This window comes from Armigeres subalbatus, chromosome 3, assembly GCF_024139115.2.
Source record: "Armigeres subalbatus isolate Guangzhou_Male chromosome 3, GZ_Asu_2, whole genome shotgun sequence".
Lineage (NCBI taxonomy): Eukaryota > Metazoa > Arthropoda > Insecta > Diptera > Culicidae > Armigeres > Armigeres subalbatus.
Window position 1 is genome coordinate 303,616,296 of NC_085141.1, and position 21,777 is coordinate 303,638,072.

At 41.0% G+C, this 21,777-nt stretch overlaps 1 protein-coding gene and 1 pseudogene across 2 annotated transcripts; both read right to left on the reverse strand.

Annotated features, from left to right (window-relative positions):
- Nucleotides 1-2,348: 2,348 nt before the first annotated feature.
- Nucleotides 2,349-4,367, reverse strand: LOC134222616 (deoxyhypusine hydroxylase-like; annotated as a pseudogene).
- A 2,317-nt stretch (nt 4,368-6,684) lies between these two features.
- On the reverse strand, nt 6,685-21,759 carry LOC134220576 (transcription elongation regulator 1-like). 2 transcript variants are annotated; one of them, XM_062699671.1, is made up of 3 exons: nt 21,391-21,759; nt 21,183-21,333; nt 6,685-7,184 (listed from the first exon to the last, which is right to left on the reverse strand). In XM_062699671.1, exons 1-3 carry the CDS (start codon nt 21,690-21,692, stop codon nt 7,035-7,037), a joined length of 603 nt encoding a protein of 200 aa, XP_062555655.1. In that variant the 5' UTR covers nt 21,693-21,759; the 3' UTR covers nt 6,685-7,034. The 2 variants fall into 2 exon arrangements, with proteins under 2 accessions (XP_062555655.1, XP_062555653.1); XM_062699669.1 differs by having other exon boundaries at nt 6,685-7,187.
- Between the last annotated feature and the right edge of the window lie 18 nt (nt 21,760-21,777).

Below are 21,777 nucleotides of genomic sequence, written 5' to 3' on the forward strand. Positions count from 1 at the left end.
CTGGGATTCATCAAGAAGTTTTATCAAGGATTTATCCAGTAGTTCCACCAGGGATTACTGCAGAAGTTCTACCTTGGCTTCATCGAGAAATTCAACAACGATTTCCAAGAACGAACGAAGTTCCACCAGGCATTTCTCCAGAAGTTCCACCAAAGATTGCTCCAGAAGCTGCACCAGGGATTCCTCCAAGAGTTCCACCAAGGATTCCTCCAGGAGTTCCACCAAAAGTTTCACCAGGAATTCCTTCAGGAGTTCCACCAAGGATTCCTCCCGAAGTTCCATCAAGCATTTATCCAGGAGTTCCACAAAGGATTCCTCCAGAAGTTTCACCAGGGATTCCACCGTATAAGGCATATTAAGTATTTCTCTAGGTGTTCCAATATGAATTCCACCATGGACTCCTCGAGAAGTTCCTTTTGAAATGATATACGTTGACTCACTACTGCCATCTACTCAACCGATTGCGGAAGTACATACGGCTGATGGCTCACTAGAAAAATCATCGGTGTAAGTTCCAAAGGCTACCACGCGGCGTTCTAAAAACAAATAATTTGTTTTTGTGAATAGAATAGGATTTTGATTCTTTAAAGAAATAACCATTTTAAAGCACGGTTGATTACCATTAAATAATATAGGACTCGATTCGATGACGCTTCTGCAAGTAATAACCAACATTATGGTAGATTCTGACATTGAATAAATTTTATTTCAAGTTTGTGATTGTGATATTTTCTATCAAGATAAATAATAAACCAAATCTCGCGCTTAGTTTCATAGGGGTGTATTGATCGATTTCTATTCGTCGATGTTTTCTTTTTATTATTGTACCGAATTGCGCTAGTTTGTCGATTATTTAATGGTTTGGTGTGATAAAGTATGATTGTAGCTTGCACCAGAATCAATAATCACGGTTGTTTGTAGCTTTTGAAACATTTGAGGGTTGTCCGACATTTCGCGGTAAAACATTCCGCGGTAAACCATTTCGCGGTCTGTATCATTTGGCGGTAATCTGTTTCGCGGTTTATACAATTTGGCGGTATTCCGTTTCGCGGTATATATTATTTCGCGGTTTACAATTTCGCGGTGATCCGTTTTGCGGTATTCAAACTTACCTTATCTTATTAACTTTTTTTTGTATTTTTAAGAGTTTGCCATTCTTTTCTACCAACTCTTAATTTTCTCTTCTTTCATTGCGTTTCCCTTTCAAGTATTTTTCTCTTTTCTTTTACGGATTATTTTATGTTATTTCCAAAAGACATATACATTATTGTGAATATGATAATTAGATGTGTGAGCTTTGTCACCAAGATACATTATATCATATGATAAAAGTCGCTGTCTTAATACCTTAAAAGGCTATGGTATTCTGGTAGAACTTGGAAGATGAAAAAACTGAAAATTATTCATAAGGCAAAATGTATCTTCCTTAAATGTTAGCCGACATTAGGTGAAATATCATGTGCTGTCTTCTTCAAATGTTCGCATTTGTCCGGTATAAGACAAAATGTGTTGTTTCGTCTTCTTTAAATGTTCGCATTTGCCCGGTATAAGGCAAATTGTGATGTTATGCCTTCTTTAAATATTTGCATTTGCCCGGTATAAGGCAAAGTGTGTTGTTTTGCTTTCTTCAAATGTTTGCATTTGCCCGGTATAAGGCGAAGTGTGTTGTTTCGCATTCTTTACATACCATCGTAGGGGGTGACAATGGGTCAAATGGGGTTGAGAATGGGTCAGTATTTCAACCACTTAGAATGCTTTTAGATTGGATTGAGGACAAGAAGACTAAAATATAAGAGACCTTTTTGGACGATTTTGCTCTTCGACCTCCAGACTGCCGGTGAAAGTCTTCTCACCCCCAGACCCATTGTCACCTCCGTTGCGGTGCCGGTAGTTGTATTTGCAAATATGTTTTGCTTCAAAACATTGTTTTTGTTGGGCCTTTGAATTTATATAAGTCTAATGTAAACTGGCTGGGTTCGATTTCCGGTGCCGGTCAAGGCAATTTTCGGATTTGAAATTGTCTCGACTTCCCGGGGCATAAAAGTATCTATCATCATGTCAGCCTCATGATATACGAATGCAAAAATGGTAACTTGGCTTAGAAACCTCGCAGATAATAACTGTGGAAGTGCTGAATGAACACCAAGTTGCGAGGCGGCTCTGTCCCAGTGTGGGGATATAATGCCAATAAGAAGAAGAAAAAGAAGAATGTAACTCAATCATTATTCGCTTTACATAATAATTAGGTGAATTTTGATGCTTTACAAAGCTAAAGAACACATTATTGAACTACTTGTAACATTAGTAAAATTAAACCTGCAAATTGGTATTGACCGCGAAAAGTTTCACCGCGGAATAGTACTAACCGCGGAATGGTAAACCGCCAAATAATATAAACCGCGAAATGTTATACCGCGATATGATACTGAACGCGAAGTGGTAGACCGCGAACTGGTACACCGCGAAAAGGTTAACCGCGGAATGTTTTACCGCGAAATGTCGTACAATCACATTTGAGTTATTAACAAAATATAAAATCGATTAAGAGAAATCAATCAATACAGTTACGCCCCTATGAAACTAAGCGCGAGAAATGCTTGAATCAAACATACATGAGCTAATTCCTTTTATTACGCAATATACCTAGTGGGTTACCTTCCCCAACATGTCGGCATACTAAAACTCCGGACTATTTTCATACTCACTAGTGCTATTTTCATAATATGTAGTGCAACCTCGCAACTCTCCTTGGCAACTCATTTCTCGTCCTTCTGGTATTCGTTTAGTATTTCAGTGCATTCCTCGGTGGCAATGACTCCCAAGGCTTCGGCGCAATCATGTCGTACCATTTCGTATACCATTTCTTTCCTGTAATTTTTCTAATACGAAAGCAACTTCATGTTTAAAAAGAACACTTTTTCCCTTCAATCCTGAGGCAGATTCTTCGGTTCGCAAAGTTTCGCAAGCTGAACATATCAAGGTACCGGTTGAACAGACTCATTTTCATCCAACAGATCCTTCTGCCGCTCGGTTACATTTGTCGTCTCCGCAGGGTGCGTCGGATCGACTGATGCATATTGTCTGTGAAATTCGATTCTTCGTTTTGTAGTAATCAAACCGACACAGAGCGATTTTGCATGTTTCCGCTGCTTCGACGTTTGGGTGTTTTGAATGCTTGATGAGAATCTGCTCAACCTCCAATGTGCCGATTGCTCCAAGAGCTTCCGCTGAAATAAGAATTTGAATTGAATCATTGTACAATTTGTGATTACATATAATCGATTGCAATAGGATTTCATAGGTGATATAAAAACAACTCGTCTTATCATTACATTTTCATTACACGCAAAACTGAAAGTATGCTCTGGGTGGGACTACCCACACAAGGAGTAAAAAGCGGTAAAAAGCTTAAGTTTCACAATTTTTTCCCGTTTTATTAATAAAAGTTAATCATTCGTGAATGAAAAATAGTCATAATTGTGCATAATATTTATTCCTTTTTGTGAGTAATTCCATTCTCTATCGAAAAAGCGAATTTTGAAGTCATTATTACATCTCGCGTGATTTTTGAAAACGTCGTAAGTCCAAATGAGAGACTCTCTTTCATTACGCTCTCTTTTGCTAATATCTAGGCTAGTTTAAAATTTGTTGCAATATTTTCACTTCAGCACACTAGACAATGCTATTTTCTTCAGATTGGTGCTGGAAAATCCAAGGTAAATATTAGTATGGCTTTGTAATAATCGAAAGAGAAAGTAAACAAAGAGAGCCTCTCTTTTGGACTTACGACGTTTTCAAAAATCACGCGAGACATACTGTATAGTCAAAAGTGCATACTTTAAAATGTTTTGTGTGTAAACTTGTTTTAGCAGTGAAGGTATACCTATTTAGGTACCTACAAACTTTCAAACAACTTTGACCCAATGTGCAACCTGGGTAGCTATTTACTTACCAGTCTCATGTCACACCATTAATTCCTGCTAAACGGTGATATATTTAGGTTATTATTCTTCTCAACTAGATCGTGTGTTTCATTGTTATGTGATGGGGTATGCATGCATCGTGTTATTTATGTAGATTCCAACGGGCTAGGAGATCCGCTTCCTAGTCCTCTGTCCAGTCTGTTTTACGCAATTGTCCGGTGTGCTCAACTGCAGATATACGATGCTTTACCATCGATTCGAATTGAGCTTTACAGCGATGCTGGTCTGTAATAATAGTAAAATAAATTGAATTGTTAATAATGGGAGAAACACCCATTATAAACTTGCGGACGGTATGTATTAAGCTAGTATTAAGAAAAAAATCCCATTATTATTTTGTTTTGAGAACCTACATTCTGGTAAACTGCTTGGTCCAGCGATCATAACGTCCAGCTCCTGCTGCTCCTCGGGATTTGCGAATCCATAATCGCGTGCTAATGATAAAATGCTTCCCACGATGCCGGTGCCTCGTCCATCGCACTACAATTCACATCCCGGAACAGTTCTCCTATTACTGTGGTTGCTCCCACCGCTTTCAGATTCTGGTGCTCCACCTTGCCAAAGAATCGCAATCGAATCAAAGTCGAAAGCGTTTTAATTGAACTAAAAAAACAGAACTCAAAATAGTCGGCCGAGATCCCAAAATACAGACTGTTTATAAATAATATAAAACGAAAATATAAACAAGAACTGACAGACAAAAAGTCTACACTTCACAAAACACTTTCAAATAAATGTACCCTAAATGTGAGTAAAATACACTAGCGCCTCTGGCGGTGCTGGTCTCGTCAGCTCTTCATGGGTTGCATGAATTTTTAATCGGTTCTTCGGGACATCGACGTCCCGGTTATTAGTTCCTGGCACGGCTACAAAGCAAGACCATGCTGAGGCATAAAGTATCATTGTGCTAGCCTCATGATATACGAATGTAAAAATGGTAACCTGGCTTAGAAACCTCGCAGTTAATAACTGTGGAAGTGCTTAATGAACACTAAGCTGCGAGGCGGCTCTGTCCCAGTGTGGGGATGTAATGCCAATACGAAGAAGAAGAGGAATTTCTATAGAACTTCTGAAGGGTTTTCAAAAAAAATTCTAGGAGGAATTCATAAAACAATACTCATAGGAATTCTTGGAAGAAAGGCTTAGTCTTCAATTTCCTGTATGAATTCCTAGAGGAATTGCTGTAAGAACTACCGAAGTAATTCCAGGAAGAACTTTCAAAGGAATTCCCCAAAAAATCTAGGAAGAAATTCCCCTAAAAATATGGAAGAATTCCTGAAAGAATTTTCGAAGGTATTCCTAAAGTGATTTGCAAAGGGACTTCTAAAGGAATATTAAAAAGAATTCCACCATTAGAACTCAAGGAAGAAATTATGAAAGAATTTTTGGGGGAATTCCTAGAAGCACTTCCTGAAATATCCAGAGGCATACTTTGAGGAATGTTTAGAAGATTTTCAAATAATATTTTTCGAATTTTTCTTAAGGTATACCAGATGGATGATGATTTATTATTTTAGAGCGTTTTAGGGAGCGTCTTATACCAGATGGAATTAGAACTCTAGGGGTCACTCTCGTAAAAAAATCTTTCTGGGGAAATTTCTTGAGGTATTTTTGGCGAACTTCCCAAAGTTTAATTCTTATTTTTCTTAATTCATTCTAAATTTAATATTATTCATTCGATTCTTATTAAAATTGTGACTTATTTCACGCAAATGTTGATTCAGAATATTTCTCCTATTATTTTGAGTAAAAGCCTAGCAATATTTCATATAACGCCTTGATATTAACGAAAAGGGACATTTTCCTCTATTCGTTTTTCCGCTTGGCTGGTGGGCATCTTTGTAATCCTCTTTTCTAATTGTTTTTAAATATGACGCCCTAAAAAAAAGTTTAGTTTTAAACCAGTTTTAAGACACCCAGCAATGGTCCTTACCCATATCCTTATTATAAATGTAAGCTGGATTTATGACGGAGTTCTAATGAAACAAATTTACGTGAAAGGATTTTGTTAGAACCTTCAATTTCAGCGGTCAGAAACAAACGAACTGTCAAAACAATTCATGCTTTCTTTTTCACCCGCTGATCTGCACCATCAGCCCATCACGATCCACCTTAGGATGCTTTGATGGGTTGCATGATGGTTGCGAATGAACAACTTATCGTGTAGCGCGACGTCGTTGTGACAACATGAAACAAACTCATCAAAAAACGATAAGATGAGTTTAACAACACACCTAGTTTTTGTCTTTGTTTTATCGTTGTTCGTTGAGAGCGATTTCTGCAAACCCTGCCCGTGATATAAGGCATTTTATGAGACAGATCGAAACAGCTGTTTTTCTCGTGTTTATCTACTTTGACAATTAGTGGGAGCCCGTTTGTTTGGTATTTTCGGGCATAACATTCCGATGGGTCCCATCATCAATTCTACCTATTTTACTTTTCGGCTACCAGGGCATTAGAACAAAGTTTTTCTTATAATTCTTAAAAAGTGTCGTTAGATTATTCATACCATTGCATTCTAAGCATGAAAAGCTGAAGAAAACGCGAATAAAAAGTAAAACGTTTCAAACATTATATTGTGTTCGGACCTAACGGAATGTTCACGCAGAATCATATCAAAACAAAACATCAAAAGTAAATAATCGGGCCACCGCGAAACGTCTCATAAAATACCTTATAGACATCTCAGATATAAAGGCTGAAAACTTTGTAAAATCATTAGGAATGTGACCTGAAAAAAACGTCTGTTATTTCAATAGCAACGGAACAATTGGAATACTTAGAGATTACAAACTGTACAAAGGCGACAGCCAAATGGGCACTTGGAATTTGCACCGTAGATCGTCCATCCATCAGTCCATAGGTTGACTTCAACTTGCGCACCTTCAACGCCACGTGCCAGATCCCAAGTGCCCACCAGCGGCGCGTTTGGTACAGATACCAAGATCCCTTTTTCCATATCTGGGAATCTCGAGTTAAAGACAAGACAATGTTCGAATAGTACCATTGAAATCCACCATCCTTCACGGCAGCGCGATTGGATTGTGTCCATCACTTCCGAACAGCAACGCCGTCGATTTCAGCAACACAGACAAAAGGGAACTTTGACCGCCGGTGATACGCCCGCAGAGTGGTGACACCGGCAGGCTGCGGCAGCTCTTGCGATAGGATCTCTAGTAGTAGTGGTAGTAGTACGATTACCTGCTGGAGTTACACAGTGTTGGATATAACAAAAGTTGACATAAAAAACGAACCGACAACGGTGTGGATTGAATTGATGTGGTTTTGTTCGGTAGATTAAATTATCTTACTATCTACGGACTATCTCTAGTTTAGGTTTCATGTGGCGGTTAAAACAGGATTATAGCAAAAGAATGATTAGCTAACGGAACATTAAAGGCGGTCCCATGGCAATTGGAAATAACGAAAATATTGCCCAGAGTTCTTCGTGAAAATTAGTGTGTCCCAAAACCCAAAATACGGATCATTTTAATAAGGTGTAGCGAAACGCATAAAAATGTCACAGAACGTATTTATTTATGAATTATGACATTTAAATACTATTGTTGGGCGCCAAACTATTACTCTCGTCAACATGCGTTTTGTGCAATTTTTCTAGTTTTATCTCTATCTAGATATTGACAAGCAAAAATTTAGTATTCTTCGCAAAACTATCTTGAAAAATCAATAGATTCCCAGAAATTCAAACAAATGAGCGTGATCGCATCGACAGCTACTACAAGGTTGACAAACCTCAAAATGTCCTAAAAATAGGTTTTATGTTTGTATTATGGTATTTTGATAGTTTTTGTCATATACAGACTTGAACGAGGGTTTTGAAAGTACTACTTCGGCAATATACAGCCGTTTTTCGGCATCTCTGTGAATAGTAAATACTTTCATTTTACTGTTAAATTCGGTTTTTGAAAACAGATTGTTTCGCAACAAAGACGATCTTACTCGCCATAAAACAAGTTAGTACTATTCCATTTAATTCTACCACTTGATTGTTACTTTACAGATACGTATTTCGACTTAAGGCAACAGTAAGGCTGTCTTCAGTGTCTCTTACTTGGCTCAAGTGGTGGAATTAAATGGGATAGCACTTAAATCAAAATACTTGCTTGCTAAATACTGGCTGTGCATGTGCTAAGACAAGACAAATCATTTTATTTGAATCAGTTATGGAATATTTTTGACAAAAAATTGTATTTGAAACGAATCAATTAATTTGAATGACAAACGAACAGGTTTTATTGCAAGTGTGTACTTACATTTGTATCTTTATAATCTTGACTCGAAACAGGCATTATGTTTTGCTCATTTATCTGTAGGAATCTGTATTTTCTAAAATTATGAGCAGAATAGTTATTTCCACAAATATGAGACTTCGAGACGAGCCAGCCTCCTGAGTCTTAATGACACAAAAAATAGAGACAGTTCAGTCTGCCTAGGATGTGGTAGCGGTGGGATTCGACAGTGGGCTCTGTTGAACTTCTAAAAAGCTGCAGTGTCCGCAAGCAGGCCCTATCAAACGACCGTGTCCGCTCAAAGCGCACCAGCCTAGTCCTGGTGTTGGGTGGGACTTTAAACAAATTTGACTGATCGAGCGTCTGTTAACCAAGGAGGTGCGGCTCCAACAGCAGCACTGGATCCAGTGGCTGAGTATGAAATGTAAGATGGCAGCCCCATCCCGGTGGATAGGAAACCTTGGGCCAACAACCTACTGTTCCCGAAACATCCATTTGTTCGAGAATCCGATAATGAAAGAATACGGACTGATTTTACGGCGACGACGAACACGGATGAATAGGAACATGGAACGATTTCCCTAGCCCAGCAGGGTAAATTGGCACAACTTGCCAATGAGGCGCCGCATGAAGCTTGAGATCCTGGGACGGTGAAGTCCGTTGGCCAAACTTTGGAGCACAGGACGCCGTCGGACAAGTTCTGCTATACTCTGGTTTACGAGGTGACGCTCCCGGCATCGAGTTGGCTTCCTACTAATCGCTCGGGCACTCTGCGCTTATGAGTGGGAACATATAAGAAAGATAATCGTTGCCAGATTTAGATCACGGGTCCGAAACCTTACTTGTTATGCGCCAGCCGATGCTGCCGATCTGCAAGACAAAGAGAACTTCTACAGTCAACTCAATGCCGTCGTAGATACAATTCCGAAGGGTGATATCAAGATCTGTTTGGGCGACTTCATGCGAAGATCGGATCCGACAACTCAGACCATGAGCGCATTATGGGACGCCATGGTCTCGGAGAAATGAGCGACAAGATGTTCGCAGAATTGTAATAACAGACATGATGATCGGGGTCTCTTCCCTCATCGACCGGTTCACAAGGTCACGTGGGTCTCCGTGACGGCTTTACGGAAAATCAAATCGACCACATCTGCATCAGCCGAAAATGGAAACGGAGCCTTCTTGATGTACGAAATAAACGTGTGCCGATATCGCGTCTGACCATCACCTCCTCATCGGCGAAATACGCCTGCGCATGCGCGGATTCGTCGGCAGAAGGAAAGAGTTGGACGACGATTCAACGCACGCTGACTGAAAGATGCCACGGTGAAACGGTTCTTCGTTGAAGAATTGCAGACGCGTGCTGCAGATATTCCGGAAGGTGGCGCGTGGAAGACCAATGGACCGCCATCAATAATGTCTTTATCAACCAGCGAGAACAATCTGGCGAACTGCGCACCCAGAAAAACAATGGATCACCGAGAGTCAGGGAAGATAGAGGGGCGAAGATGAATGCAACGATTCCTGTGAAAGACGCGAATGATCAGCTATTGACGACCTCTGACCAGCTGAAACGCTGGTTCGAGCACTTCGAACAACTTTTAGTGCCAGCCAGGCCATCATCACCTCGGTATGATCTGCAGACGTATAACACGCGTCAATACCGAAGCTCCATCACTGCTAGAGATTCAAACAGCCATCCAAAGCATGAAATCGAATAAAGCCCCGGCGGTCGATCGCATATCAGCCGAGATGCTCAAACTGACCCATGACATCCGCTCAACTACTGCATCGTTTATTTCGTAATATCTGGGACACCGCAACTTTCGCGGTCGACTGGATGCAAGGTATCTTAGTGAAGGTGCCCAAAAAGGGTGTCCTGACTGTATGCGATAACTGGTGAAGCACTATGTTGCTGTGTACCGTTTTCAAATTTCTATGCAAAATTATCCTAGCCCGGATTCATGAGAAGATCGATGCGACAGTAGGCCGCAGGCGACAGCAGGCCGGATTCCGTGCCGGAAGATCTTGTGTGGACATTATAGTCACGCTTCGTATCATTCTGGAGCAGGCCCAAGTAACCAAAAGTTCATTTAAAGGTACGTTTTCCGCTTAATCAGCTCAGTCAAGCTGATTAAGCTAAAAACGAACCGTTAAAGTAACTTTTGGTTACTTGGGGGTCAACGAATTCCAAGAGTCCCTTTACTTGGTATTCATTGACTACGAAAAACTTTCGACCATCTCAATCACGAGAATATGTGGGGCGCCCTGAGACGCGGGGTTCCTAGAAAATCATCGGCTTCATCGAGGCACAGTACGAGGCCTTTTGTTAAGTGCTGCACAATGGGGTCTTGTCCGACCTTATCCGGGTCGTAGCTGGTGTGAAGGGATGTATTCTATCACCGTTACTGTTCCTCATCGTAATCGACGAGATTCTGGTAGATGCGATTGACCGTAAACCAAAACGCGGGCTGTTATGGCAGCCTATAACCATGGAGCACCTAAACGACTTCAATTGGCGGATGACGTCGCACTCCTCGCGCAACGGCGCTCTGACATGCAGACTAAGCTCAACGACCTTGCCTAGCGCTCCTCTTCGGCAGGTTTAGTCACTAACGTCAACAAGACTAAATCGTTGGATGTAAACACGGTGACCCCTTCCAGTTTCACAGTAGCCGGGCAATCAGTGGTGAATGGGCTTCAATATCTTGGTAGCTAAATGGCGTCAGAGCGGTACCAAGATTAGATCGACATAGGCGCACGGATCAAGAAAGCAAGGGCTACCTTTGCGAGTTTAAGAATCTGGAAAAACAGGCAGTGAACGCACCAAATACGAATTTTCAACTCTAACGTGAAATCTTGCTGTTATACGCTAGCGATGGTTGATTCAGTGGAGACACTCAACGGCTGCAGGTGTTCATCAACAGATGCCTGCGGTTTATAATTCGAGCTGGTGGCCTCAACTGGATCTCAAAAGCAGGCTTCATCGTCGTTGTCACCAGAAAATAGCAACAGAAATTCGAGATCGAAAGTGGGGCTGGGTCGACACTCTACGTAGGACGAAACGAAATCTGTAAACAAGCATTAGACTGGAACCTAGCGGGACATCGCAGCAGAGGCAGACCCAGAGGCTCTTGGCAGCGAAGCCTCAATAAAGAAATAAAATAAGTCGACCGAAATCGAACCTGGCAACAGGTTAAAGCGATAGCTGGGCAACGCACAGGATGGAGATCTTTCAAGTCGGCCCTTTGCACCACCGGAGGTGTACAGGATTCATAAGTAAGTAAGTAATCCTTCTTTAGAAACTTATTGTATGAAAACAGATTTTATTTAACTTGGCATTTATGACCTCAGAATTGAAGGAAAATCGATGATGAAAAATCATGAGATGCTGTTACAAAAATCAAATTGACATCAGTCAAACCTCCATGAGTCGATATTGAAGGGTCCATCGACTCATGGAAATATCGAGATGTGGAATAGGAAATCTTTGGAAGCTCTTTGGAGGACCATCACAGTAACCAGAAAATATTTTTGATATGGAATAATTTGCTTCTGAGTCGATATCGAGTCATAGAACATCGACTCATGGGAATTCTACTTATAATAAAATGAAATGGTCTGTGTTCGTATCCGCATAACTCGAAAACGGCTGGATGGATATAGTCTACAAAATAGTAGTTTTTACCACTGATTTTTTTTCTGTGTAGGGTTTGCGCCACAGATAATTAAACTCGATTGTGAGCTGTTTGCGCTGCGCACGAGCCAAAACAAACAATCTCATGCAAATGCTGACGGCACGCCGGCACGACTCTAACGTATCGATATGAGAATATACCGACCTTCTACGCATAATTGTCCCATGTTACCTTTGATGAAAAAATCCAAACTCGAGTCGATTTGTCCCACTGAAAAAATGAAATAGTCATTTGATAATAATGGAGCCTAAAACCGTTTACATAAATAGTGATCTGTTTTATCTTCTGGAAAGTCTAGCCTACGCTGAAAACATTTAAAAAACATTGGTAAAATTTTCAGATCCATTCGATTTTGAAATTAGTGGGACAAATTGACTCGAGTTTGGAATTTTTCATCAATGGTAACATGGGACAATTATGCGTAGAACGACAGTATATTGAAAGCAAATTTATCAATACAAAAAAATCGATATTTCGATATATCGGAGGTATCGGAACGTCCCTAGTATGGGCTGCACGACCGAGGTAGGGGGGTCGTAGCGTAGAACTGTTGGTACCTGTCACTATCGACACCTCGAGGCATATGGCAGAGGAGAGTACACGGAAGAAATAAACTACCCAATAGTGAGTTCAATTCACCCAACCTCGAACATCCAAACGGGAAGCCAAAATTGAGTAAATAGGGTGGAAGTAGTTTGCCTTTCTCCCATGTTAAAAGTACCTAACGGAAAATTTATTTTCCCAATTGTAAGTTTAATTCACTCAATTCCGACCTCAGGCAATAAACTGAAAGTTAGCTTCCCATATTGGTATTGAACTGGCGTTGTTGGATTGTTTAGCTCTTTTGTTTTTGACAACAGAAGAAAGAGTGGATGAAAGAGAAGAGAAAAAATAACTCAAAGAAAGTTTAAAAAAACTAAACGCTGGGTACTTTTTTTCTTCCGTGTAGAGTGCGCATCCAAGTCAGCCTCACGTGGTATGTTAAGGGCGAGCACCCAAGTCATCCTCGCATGGCATGTCAGAAGTAAGAAGCTAAGTACCGTGAACTCTAATCTCGCCTTAAGATCAGACAAAGTTCAAACGTTCATTAAAAACATGTAGCCATTTGGAAACATTTGCTACTGTATCACGTAGTAGAAGGATTCTAGGTTCTCAAAAAATGTTACTTGCAAATTTTGCTGCTATTTAAAAAAAAATTAGGGTGTGAAACTGAGACCGTTATGCTCCTTATTTCGCGCAGGAAAAAGAATAGTTCCTAATTTCGCGCAAAATGTTCCTAACTTCGCTCATGTGGAATTGAATATCGTTATTGGTTTGATGAAATATATTCAATTGACCAATGAAGCATGCATCCATTGTTCAAAATGAGATAACTGTATCAGCAGCCTCGATGACCCATTCTTTAGTCGAAATGGTATGTACCTATATTTCGACCCTGGAGCTTTGCTTAGTTTTTCTTCATGAATTTTAGTTGACACAAGTCATAATTCCTAAAATATCGTTTTCTTCTGAAATATAAACCATATTTTAAGAAAAAAGGCATGATATGAGAATGTTTGGCTGGTGTATAAAATAAGTTCAAATTTTCGAGACGTCTTGAAAGAAAGTCTTAAATTCCATAACTCTTACATAGGACATCTTCAAATATGTGTTTTATACAAGACATCTTCAATATTATATACATTATCGAAAAAGCACACTTTAGCACCATTTTACACATAGGATTTGATAGCTATTGCAGGCACTGATCTATAAGATTTTTCAAGTCAACATTAGTCGATGTCAGTGGTTATCCGCCTGAAAATTAGATAAAAGCGTATAAGAATGAACTCTTCGGGTTCTATTCGTGTAAAACTGTCCTGTGCATTATATTGCTTTTTCATTAGAATGTTGCAAATGAAACTGCAACAACAATAAACGAAATTAGGCACCATAATTACTCTCATATACCTAATTTCGCGCACAAAGCGAAAGTCTAAATCACACACACGGTACGAGAAAGGTAAAAAGGTACGGAGACAAAGTTTCTTTTCTTCTTCCTCTTTCACTTTCTGTGGTAGTCCGTGTGGCCCATTGTTGCCTTCTTCACAAACCAGATCCGATCTGTTTTGTCCGTGAAGATCATTTTCCGGCCACGCTAATCTCCGTTGTTTCCGCCAATGCTTGTCCGGATGCTGCTTGGAAACCGATGACTCCGCAGTATAATTTCAGCTGTCCGTTTTACGTAATCGTATCAGCTGCCTGCTCCTTCTACTGATTTTTTTTCTTCTTGAGTGAAGAACTCCTCTTCTTCTTCTTATTGGCATTTCCCCACACTGGGAGAGCCGCCTCGCAGCTTGGTGTTCATTAAGCACTCCACAGTTATTAACTGCGGGTTTCTAAGCCAGTTACCATTTTGCATTCGTATATCATGAGGCTAGCACGATGATACTTTTATGCCAGGAAGTCGAGACAATTTCCAATCCGAAAATTGCCTAGACCGGCACCGAGGAATCGAACACCACCCTCAGCATGGTCTTGCTGTAGCCGCGCGTCTTACCACGACTGGGAGCTAAGCTAAGGAGGAGTGAAGAACTTATAATTTAAAAATTAACATAAAATAAAGGAAAAAAAATCTGCTGATTTCCATTTTACCTTTTTCCTTCTACATGATATACGAAGCATTGGGTCTTCCACGAAAGGCTGAATCACATAAGGCTGAAAACTCAGAAGGCTTAACATGAAAGGCTGAAAAAACTCACATAAGGCTGAAATAACAAAGGCTGAAACTCGAAAGGCTGAAAATTCGTGAGAACCAATCTTAGTGGATGAATTCACATTTGACGTTAATAGGAGCACAAACCAAAATGATTCGCAACCTTCTTGCAACTTCTTGCTGTCTTTCAATTTTTATACGGAATTCTTAATTTTTAGTCTACACAGCTCAAAAAATGTTGAGGTAACATAGAAAGGAACAAGATTTTTTTGTTCTTGGTTTTTGATTCTTACCAAGATAACTTTCTTATTTTTCATTCTTCATTCTTCTCTCTTCTCCTTCTTCTTTTTTCTTCTTTATTCCTCCTTCTTTCTTCCTACTTCCTTTTCCCTTTTTTCTTCCTTCTTTTTTATTCCATTTATTTTCATTGTTTGCCTTCTTTCTTCTTAAACCCTTCCTAGTTCCTTCTTTCTGTTTTTTTTCTTGCTTCTTCGTTCTACCTTTCTTCTTAGTTTTTCTTCCTTAGTTCTCCCTTCTTAATTCCTCCTTTCTTGTTCCTATTTCCTTTTTCCTTCCTGCTTCTTTTTTTTTCTGGTTTCTTCTTCCTTCATTTTTCTTTGTTCTTCTTCTTCCTTCTTCATTCATTCATTTTTCTTTGTTCTTCTGCTTCCTTCTTCATTCATTCCTTTTGCTTTCTTATTCCTTCCTTCTTCCTTTTCCTTGTTTTTTCTTTTTCTTCCTTCTTCCGTCTTTCATTACATTGTTTTTCCTCCTTTCTGTCTTCTTTCCTCTACCTCTTCCTTTTCCATATTTTTTCTTCCTTATTTTTTTGTCTATTCTTTATTCATTCTATCTTATTCTTTCTTCTTACTTACTTCTTTCTACCTTTTTTCCTTTTCTTTCATTCGTCCTTTCTTCCTCTTTCTTTTTTCCTTCTTCCTTGTCCCTTGTTTTTTCATCTTTCGTCCTGTTGGCTTTCTTAATTTTCCTTCCTTTTCCCTTTTTTCCTTCTTTTTTTCTTTTATCTTATTCATTCTTGTTCCTTCTTCTTTCTTCCATCTTTGTTGTTTCTTCTTGCTTCATCATTATTCCTTCTTCCATCTTTATCTTACCTTTTTCTTCTTCTTTATTCTATGTTTTACCTCCAATCTTTCATCCTTTTCCTTCTGAGTTCAGTGCGTGATCTCTCATGTTTCGGACAGCAGAACGATCGCGTGGTCAGCCATATTGTGTTCTGCATTGCGCGGCCGGTAATAAAATTAATCAGTTCAGTGCGTGATCTCTCATGTTTCGGACAGCAGAACGATCGCGCGTCACCGAATTATTGTGTTCTGCATTGCGCGATAATAAAGTTAATCAGTTCAGTGCGTGATCTCTCATGTTCCGGACAGCAGAACTATCGCGGTCGGCCGAATTATTGTGTTCGGCATTGCGCGGCCGGTAATAAAATTAATCAGTTCAGTGCGTGATCTCTGTTTCGGACAGCAGAACGATCGCGTGGTCAGCCGTGTATTGTGTCTGCATTGCGCGGCCGGTAATAAAATTAATCAGTTCAGTGCGTGATCTCTCATGTTTCGGACAGCAGAACGATCGCGCGGTCGGCCGAGTTATTGTGTTCTGCATTGCGCGGCCGGTAATAGTCAGTGCGAGATTTCTCTTGTTTCGGACAGCAGAACGATGGCGCGATCGGCCGAATTATTGTGTTCTGATTTGCGCGGCCGTAATAAAAATCAGTTCAGTGCAGATTTCTCTTGTTTCGGACAGCAGAACGATGGCGCGATCGCCCGAAATATTGTGTTCTGCTTGCGCGGCCGGTAATAAATCAGTTCAGTGCGAGATTTCTCTTGTTTCGGACAGCAGAACGATGGCGCGATCGGCCAAAATATTGTGTTCTGCATTGCGCGGCCGGTAATAAAAATCATTTCAGTCGAGATTTCTCTTGTTTCGGACAGCAGAACGATGGCGCGATCTACCGAAATATTGTGTTCTGCTTTGCGCGGCCGTAATAAAAATCATTTCAGTGCGAGATTTCTCTTGCGGACAGCAGAACGATGGCGCGATCGGCCGAATTATTGTGTTCTGCTTTGCGCGGCCGGTAATAAAAATCATTTCGTGCGAGATTTCTCTTGTTTCGGACAGCAGAACGATGGCGCGATCGGCCGAAATATTGTGCCATTGCGCGCCGTAATAAAATCAGTTCAGTGCGAGATTTCTCTTGTTTCGGACAGCAGAACGATGGCGCGATCGGCCGAATTGTGTTCTGCTTTGCGCGGCCGTAATAAAAATCAGTTCAGTGCGAGATTTCTCTTGTTTCGGACAGCAGAACGATGGCGCGATCGGCCGAAATATTGTGTTCTGCATTGCGCGGCCGTAATAAAAATCAGTTCAGTGCGAGATTTCTCTTGTTTCGGACAGCAGAACGATGGCGCGATCAGCCGAAATATTGTTTCTGCATTGCGCGGCCGGTAATAAAATCATTTCAGTGCAGATTTCTCTTCGGACGGCAGGAACGATGGCGCGATCGGCCGAATTGTGTTCTGCTTTGCGCGGCCGGTAATAAAAATCATTTCAGTGCGAGATTTCTCTTGTTTCGGAGCAGAACGATGGCGCGATCGGCCGAAATATTGTGTTCTGCATTGCGCGGCCGGTAATAAAATCGAGTTCAGTGCGAGATTTCTCTTGTTTCGGAGGCAGAACGATCGATCGGCCGGATTATTGTGTCTGCGCGCCGTAATAAAAATCATTTCAGTGCGAGATTTCTTTGTTTCGGACAGCAGAACGATGGCGCGATCGGCCGAAATATTGTGTTCTGCTTGCGCGGCCGGTAATAAAATCATTTCAGTGCGAGATTTCTCTTGTTTCGGACAGCAGAACGATGGCGCGATCGGCAAAATATTGTGTTCTGCATTGCGCGGCCGGTAATAAAAATCAGTTCAGTGCGAGATTTCTCTTGTTTCCGGACAGCAGAACGACGCATCGCCGAATTATTGTGTTCTGCTTTGCGCGGCCGGTAATAAAAATCAGTTCAGTGCGAGATTTCTCTTGTTTCGGAGAGCAGAACGATGGCGCGATCTACCGAAATATTGTGTTCTGCTTTGCGCGGCCGGTAATAAAATCATTTCATTGCGAGATTTCTCTTGTTTCGGACAGCAGAACGATGGCGCGATCGCCGAATTATTGTGTTCTGCTTTGCGCGGCCGGTAATAAAAATCATTTCAGTGCGAGATTTCTCTTGTTTCGGACAGCAGAACGATGGCGCGATCTACCGAAATATTGTGTTCTGCTTTGCGCGGCCGGTAATAAAAATCATTTCAGTGCGAGATTTCTCTTGTTTCGGACAGCAGAAGATGGCGCGATCAGCCGAATTTTGTGTTCTGCTTTGCGCGGCCTTAATAAAAATCATTTCAGTGCGAGATTTCTCTTGTTTCGGACAGCAGAACGATGGCGCGATCGGCCGAAATATTGTTCTGCATTGCGCGGCCGGTAATAAAAATCAGTTCAGTGCGAGATTTCTCTTGTTTCGGACAGCAGAACGATGGCGCGATCGGCCGAAATATGTGTTCTGCATTGCGCGGCCGGTAATAAAAATCATTTCGTGCGAGATTTCTCTTGTTTCGGACAGCAGAACGATGGCGCGATCTACCGAAATTGTGTTCTGCTTTGCGCGGCCGGTAATAAAATCATTTCATGCGAGATTTCTCTTGTTTCGGACAGCAGAACGATGGCGCGATCGGCCGATATTGTGTTCTGCTTTGCGCGGCGGTAATAAAATCATTTCAGTGCGAGATTTCTCTTGTTTCGGACAGCAGAACGATGGCGACGATGATATTGTGTTCTGCATTGCGCGCCGGTAATAAAAATCAGTTCAGTGCGAGATTTCTCTTGTTTCGGAGAGCAGAACGATGGCGCGATCAGCCGAATTATTGTGTTCTGCTTTGCGCGGCCGGTAATAAAAATCATTTCAGTGCGAGATTTCTGCCGGACAGCAGAACGATGGCGCGATCGGCGGAATATTGTGTTCTGCTTTGCGCGGCCGGTAATAAAATCATTTCAGTGCGAGATTTCTCTTGTTTCGGAATGCAGAACGATGACGCGATCAGCCGAATTATTGTGTTCTGCTTTGCGCGGCCGGTAATATAAATCAGTTCAGTGCGAGATTTCTCTTGTTTCGGACAGCAGAACGATGCGATCGGCCGAATTATTGTGTTCTGCTTTGCGCGGCCGGTAATAAAATCAGTTCGTGCGAGATTTCTCTTGTTTCGGACAGCAGAACGATGGCGCGATCGACAGAAATATTGTGCTCTGCTTTGCGCCCGTAGGCGGTAGTTAGTTTGAACTACTTTCGCGCCCGATTAATGTAGGTAAAATCACTGTGTATAAAGAATGGCACGGTCTTATCGCTTATCAGAGTGAATCCAGATCAACAACCTACCAATTAACTGATAATCCTTCCTGTGGTTTTGTGGAGACGCAGATAAACACGGTCTTCAAATAGCAAAACCACCTACTAATATTCTCCTTCTTCCTAACTGACTAGGACGTGGAGCGCGTTATTGATCATTTGAATTTTAGAGTCTGAAACTAGCACACTGAGAATGCTTGAACAATCCCAGTCAATCATTCAGTTGATTCTTTGTGCAATTTCACTGATTCTGGTCAATCACGGAATAGCAACCATAGATATGTGTAGTCAGTCAAAGCCTAAGCTAAGCAATCTTTCATCCTTTTTCCTTCTTTCTTCTTCCGTCTTCTCTCTCTCTTTCTTCCATTTTCTTCCTCCTTTTCCTTCTTCCTTGTTTCTTCTTGCTTCTCATTATTCCTTCTTCCATCTGTATTTTACTTTTCCTCTTTTTCTTCTTCTATGTTCTTTCTTCAATCTTTCATCTTTCCTCCTTCTCAATTCTTCCGCCTTCTTTCTCTCTTCTTCCGTCTTCTTCTCCTATTTATTAGTTATTCTTTATTCTCTATTCTTTATTCTTTTTTTTGTCTTTATTAGGGAGACTTTCAGCCCGAGGCTGGCTCGTCTCAGAACTTTATTCTTTATTCCTTATTCTTTATTCTTTATTCTTTTGTCTTTATTCTTTATTCATTATTCATTATCCAACTACTCAACATATTGTTCAACATATCGTATGGTTGGAATTCATTTCATTCCATCAATTTCATCCTTTCGATATATTTCAGCCTTCTAATACTTTCAGCCTTTTGAGACTTTCAGCCTTTCGGGATTTCAGCCTTATGAGTGTTCAGCCTTTCGTAGGACACGAAACATTTGTTTCGTAGATCCTGGTGGAACACATTTCGTCTACAATTCGACACTTCCAGCGATGAAGGAATTTTTCCGGTGTCTATTCTATGACTCCGGTGTAAGTTAAACGAAAATTTTACCCGAACCACGCGATCTACTTCTGCGTACAAGACAGCGGTCTAAGCACCGACGAACCGACGTGTCACTGGCGCTCTCTGATTGTCTCACGCTTTTTAACGGTTAAGAGTTGAGCAGAATGGATACGTTTGCGTGCGTTCTGACAGCTTGGGAAAACTGTTAAAACGCACGCAAACGTATCCATTCTGCTCCGCTCTTTATTCACTTTTGCGTGCGATCGCTCCTGTCAAATGACACGTAGGTTGGTGCCTGAGCTATGAAAACTTTGCGAGCCATTATGAAGGTGGCGTTAGTGTTCGATATGATTTTTTATCATGGCGTCGTGGGCAGCAAATCTGAATTATTTTCCATGAGTGACACGTCGGTTCGTCGGTGGTCTTAGCGCAATGAGCTAGACTTTACTAAAGTCTTTACTTTAGTAAAGTCTAGCTCATTGAGCGCATAGTAGGGAACCGTACGAATGAGAACGAATGAAGCAAAAGCGAGGAAAAGCAGCCTGGTAAGTATATACAGTACCAACCCGAAAACAATCTGCTACACATCCGCGCGCGACGAGAACAAAACAGCAACTGATAAGTAGTGTTTAGTACCTACACATTTCAAAACATATAGTAAAGGAAAAAACCCAATAAAGAAATAAATAGAAACCTAACCATAACGATGTGTTCTATAACCAAAAGAATTGAACAAATCTTGAAGAGGTGAGCCAGCTCCGGGCGGAAAATCTTTTATAAAATAAAAAAGACTACCCCGACTGCTTATCTTTCTTACAATAATTTCCTCCTTTTCATATAATCATCTGTTTCATTCACGTTAGGAATTTTGAATTGCAGAAAAGGATACAAAGTTGTTGTTACTTTCTCATCAAATGACCTCCAAATCATTTATATTATAATTGTCTTCGTCAAAGCCATTTTTGCTTATTGCAGTATAAGAAAAGAATGAACAACATGGATATCGATGCATAGTTTGATAATTAAACTACACTCCAAAATATATAAAACTTAACGTTTTGATTTCGTACCGAACTGAGCCTAATCATTCTAATCGCTATAATCCATAACAGTCGCCACTACAAACAGCGGAAAATCCGGAATCACATCGATAGAGAGAAGGTACTCTAACTGTATACACCCAGGCGAAGATCCGCCACCCATCGGGACTCACCTGTTCCTTCCGATTCTGCTTGTCCTCCTTTTCGCGCTTGCGAACTTCAACGATGAACTCGTTGAAGAGGCTTTCCCGTTCACGTATTTTTTCGATCACCTTGAAGCGATCATCTTTGCCATACTTCTGGGCAAATTCACTGAACGACGATCTAGAGGAAAACTTTCATTAGAAAACATTCGAAATCAATTCTACAAGACCAACTTACTTTCCGTGCAAATTTGCGGCCTCCAGCAACGATCGAAACTCCTCCCGCTTCTGTTTCATCTTATTCTTTTTCTCCTTGCGCTCCTCCTCGGCCCGATCTTTGACGTATTTCTCGAAAACTTGCTTCCGTTCCTTGGACGTCAACAGCAGATAACGTGGATCGAACACAATTTTGTGCAGTTCTTTCTCCCAAGTGCTGAACGCGGACACCTCTTTTTCTTTCAGCATTTCTTTGAAAGACTTCATGCGAACATCAAGTGGCACCAGGGCTCGTTCTCTGGACGCTCGAACCTCAGCCTCCATTGCGAGTGCTTCCTTTTCCGGGTCATTGCCACTTTTGCTACTGCTTGCTGCGGACTGGGATGTTTTGATGGCAATACGTAACTAC

Excerpts from the sequence above, each read along its gene's own strand:
- LOC134220576 (XM_062699669.1), bottom strand. The coding sequence starts at position 21,692 with ATGGAGGCTGAGGTTCGAGCGTCCAGAGAACGAGCCCTGGTGCCACTT. Across the intron at positions 21,334-21,390 it reads GCCGCAAATTTGCACGGAAA|ATCGTCGTTCAGTGAATTTG; the intron begins GTAAGTTGGTCT and ends GTTTTCCTCTAG. Across the intron at positions 7,188-21,182 it reads AGCAGAATCGGAAGGAACAG|CAGGTAATCGTACTACTACC; the intron begins GTGAGTCCCGAT and ends GTGTAACTCCAG.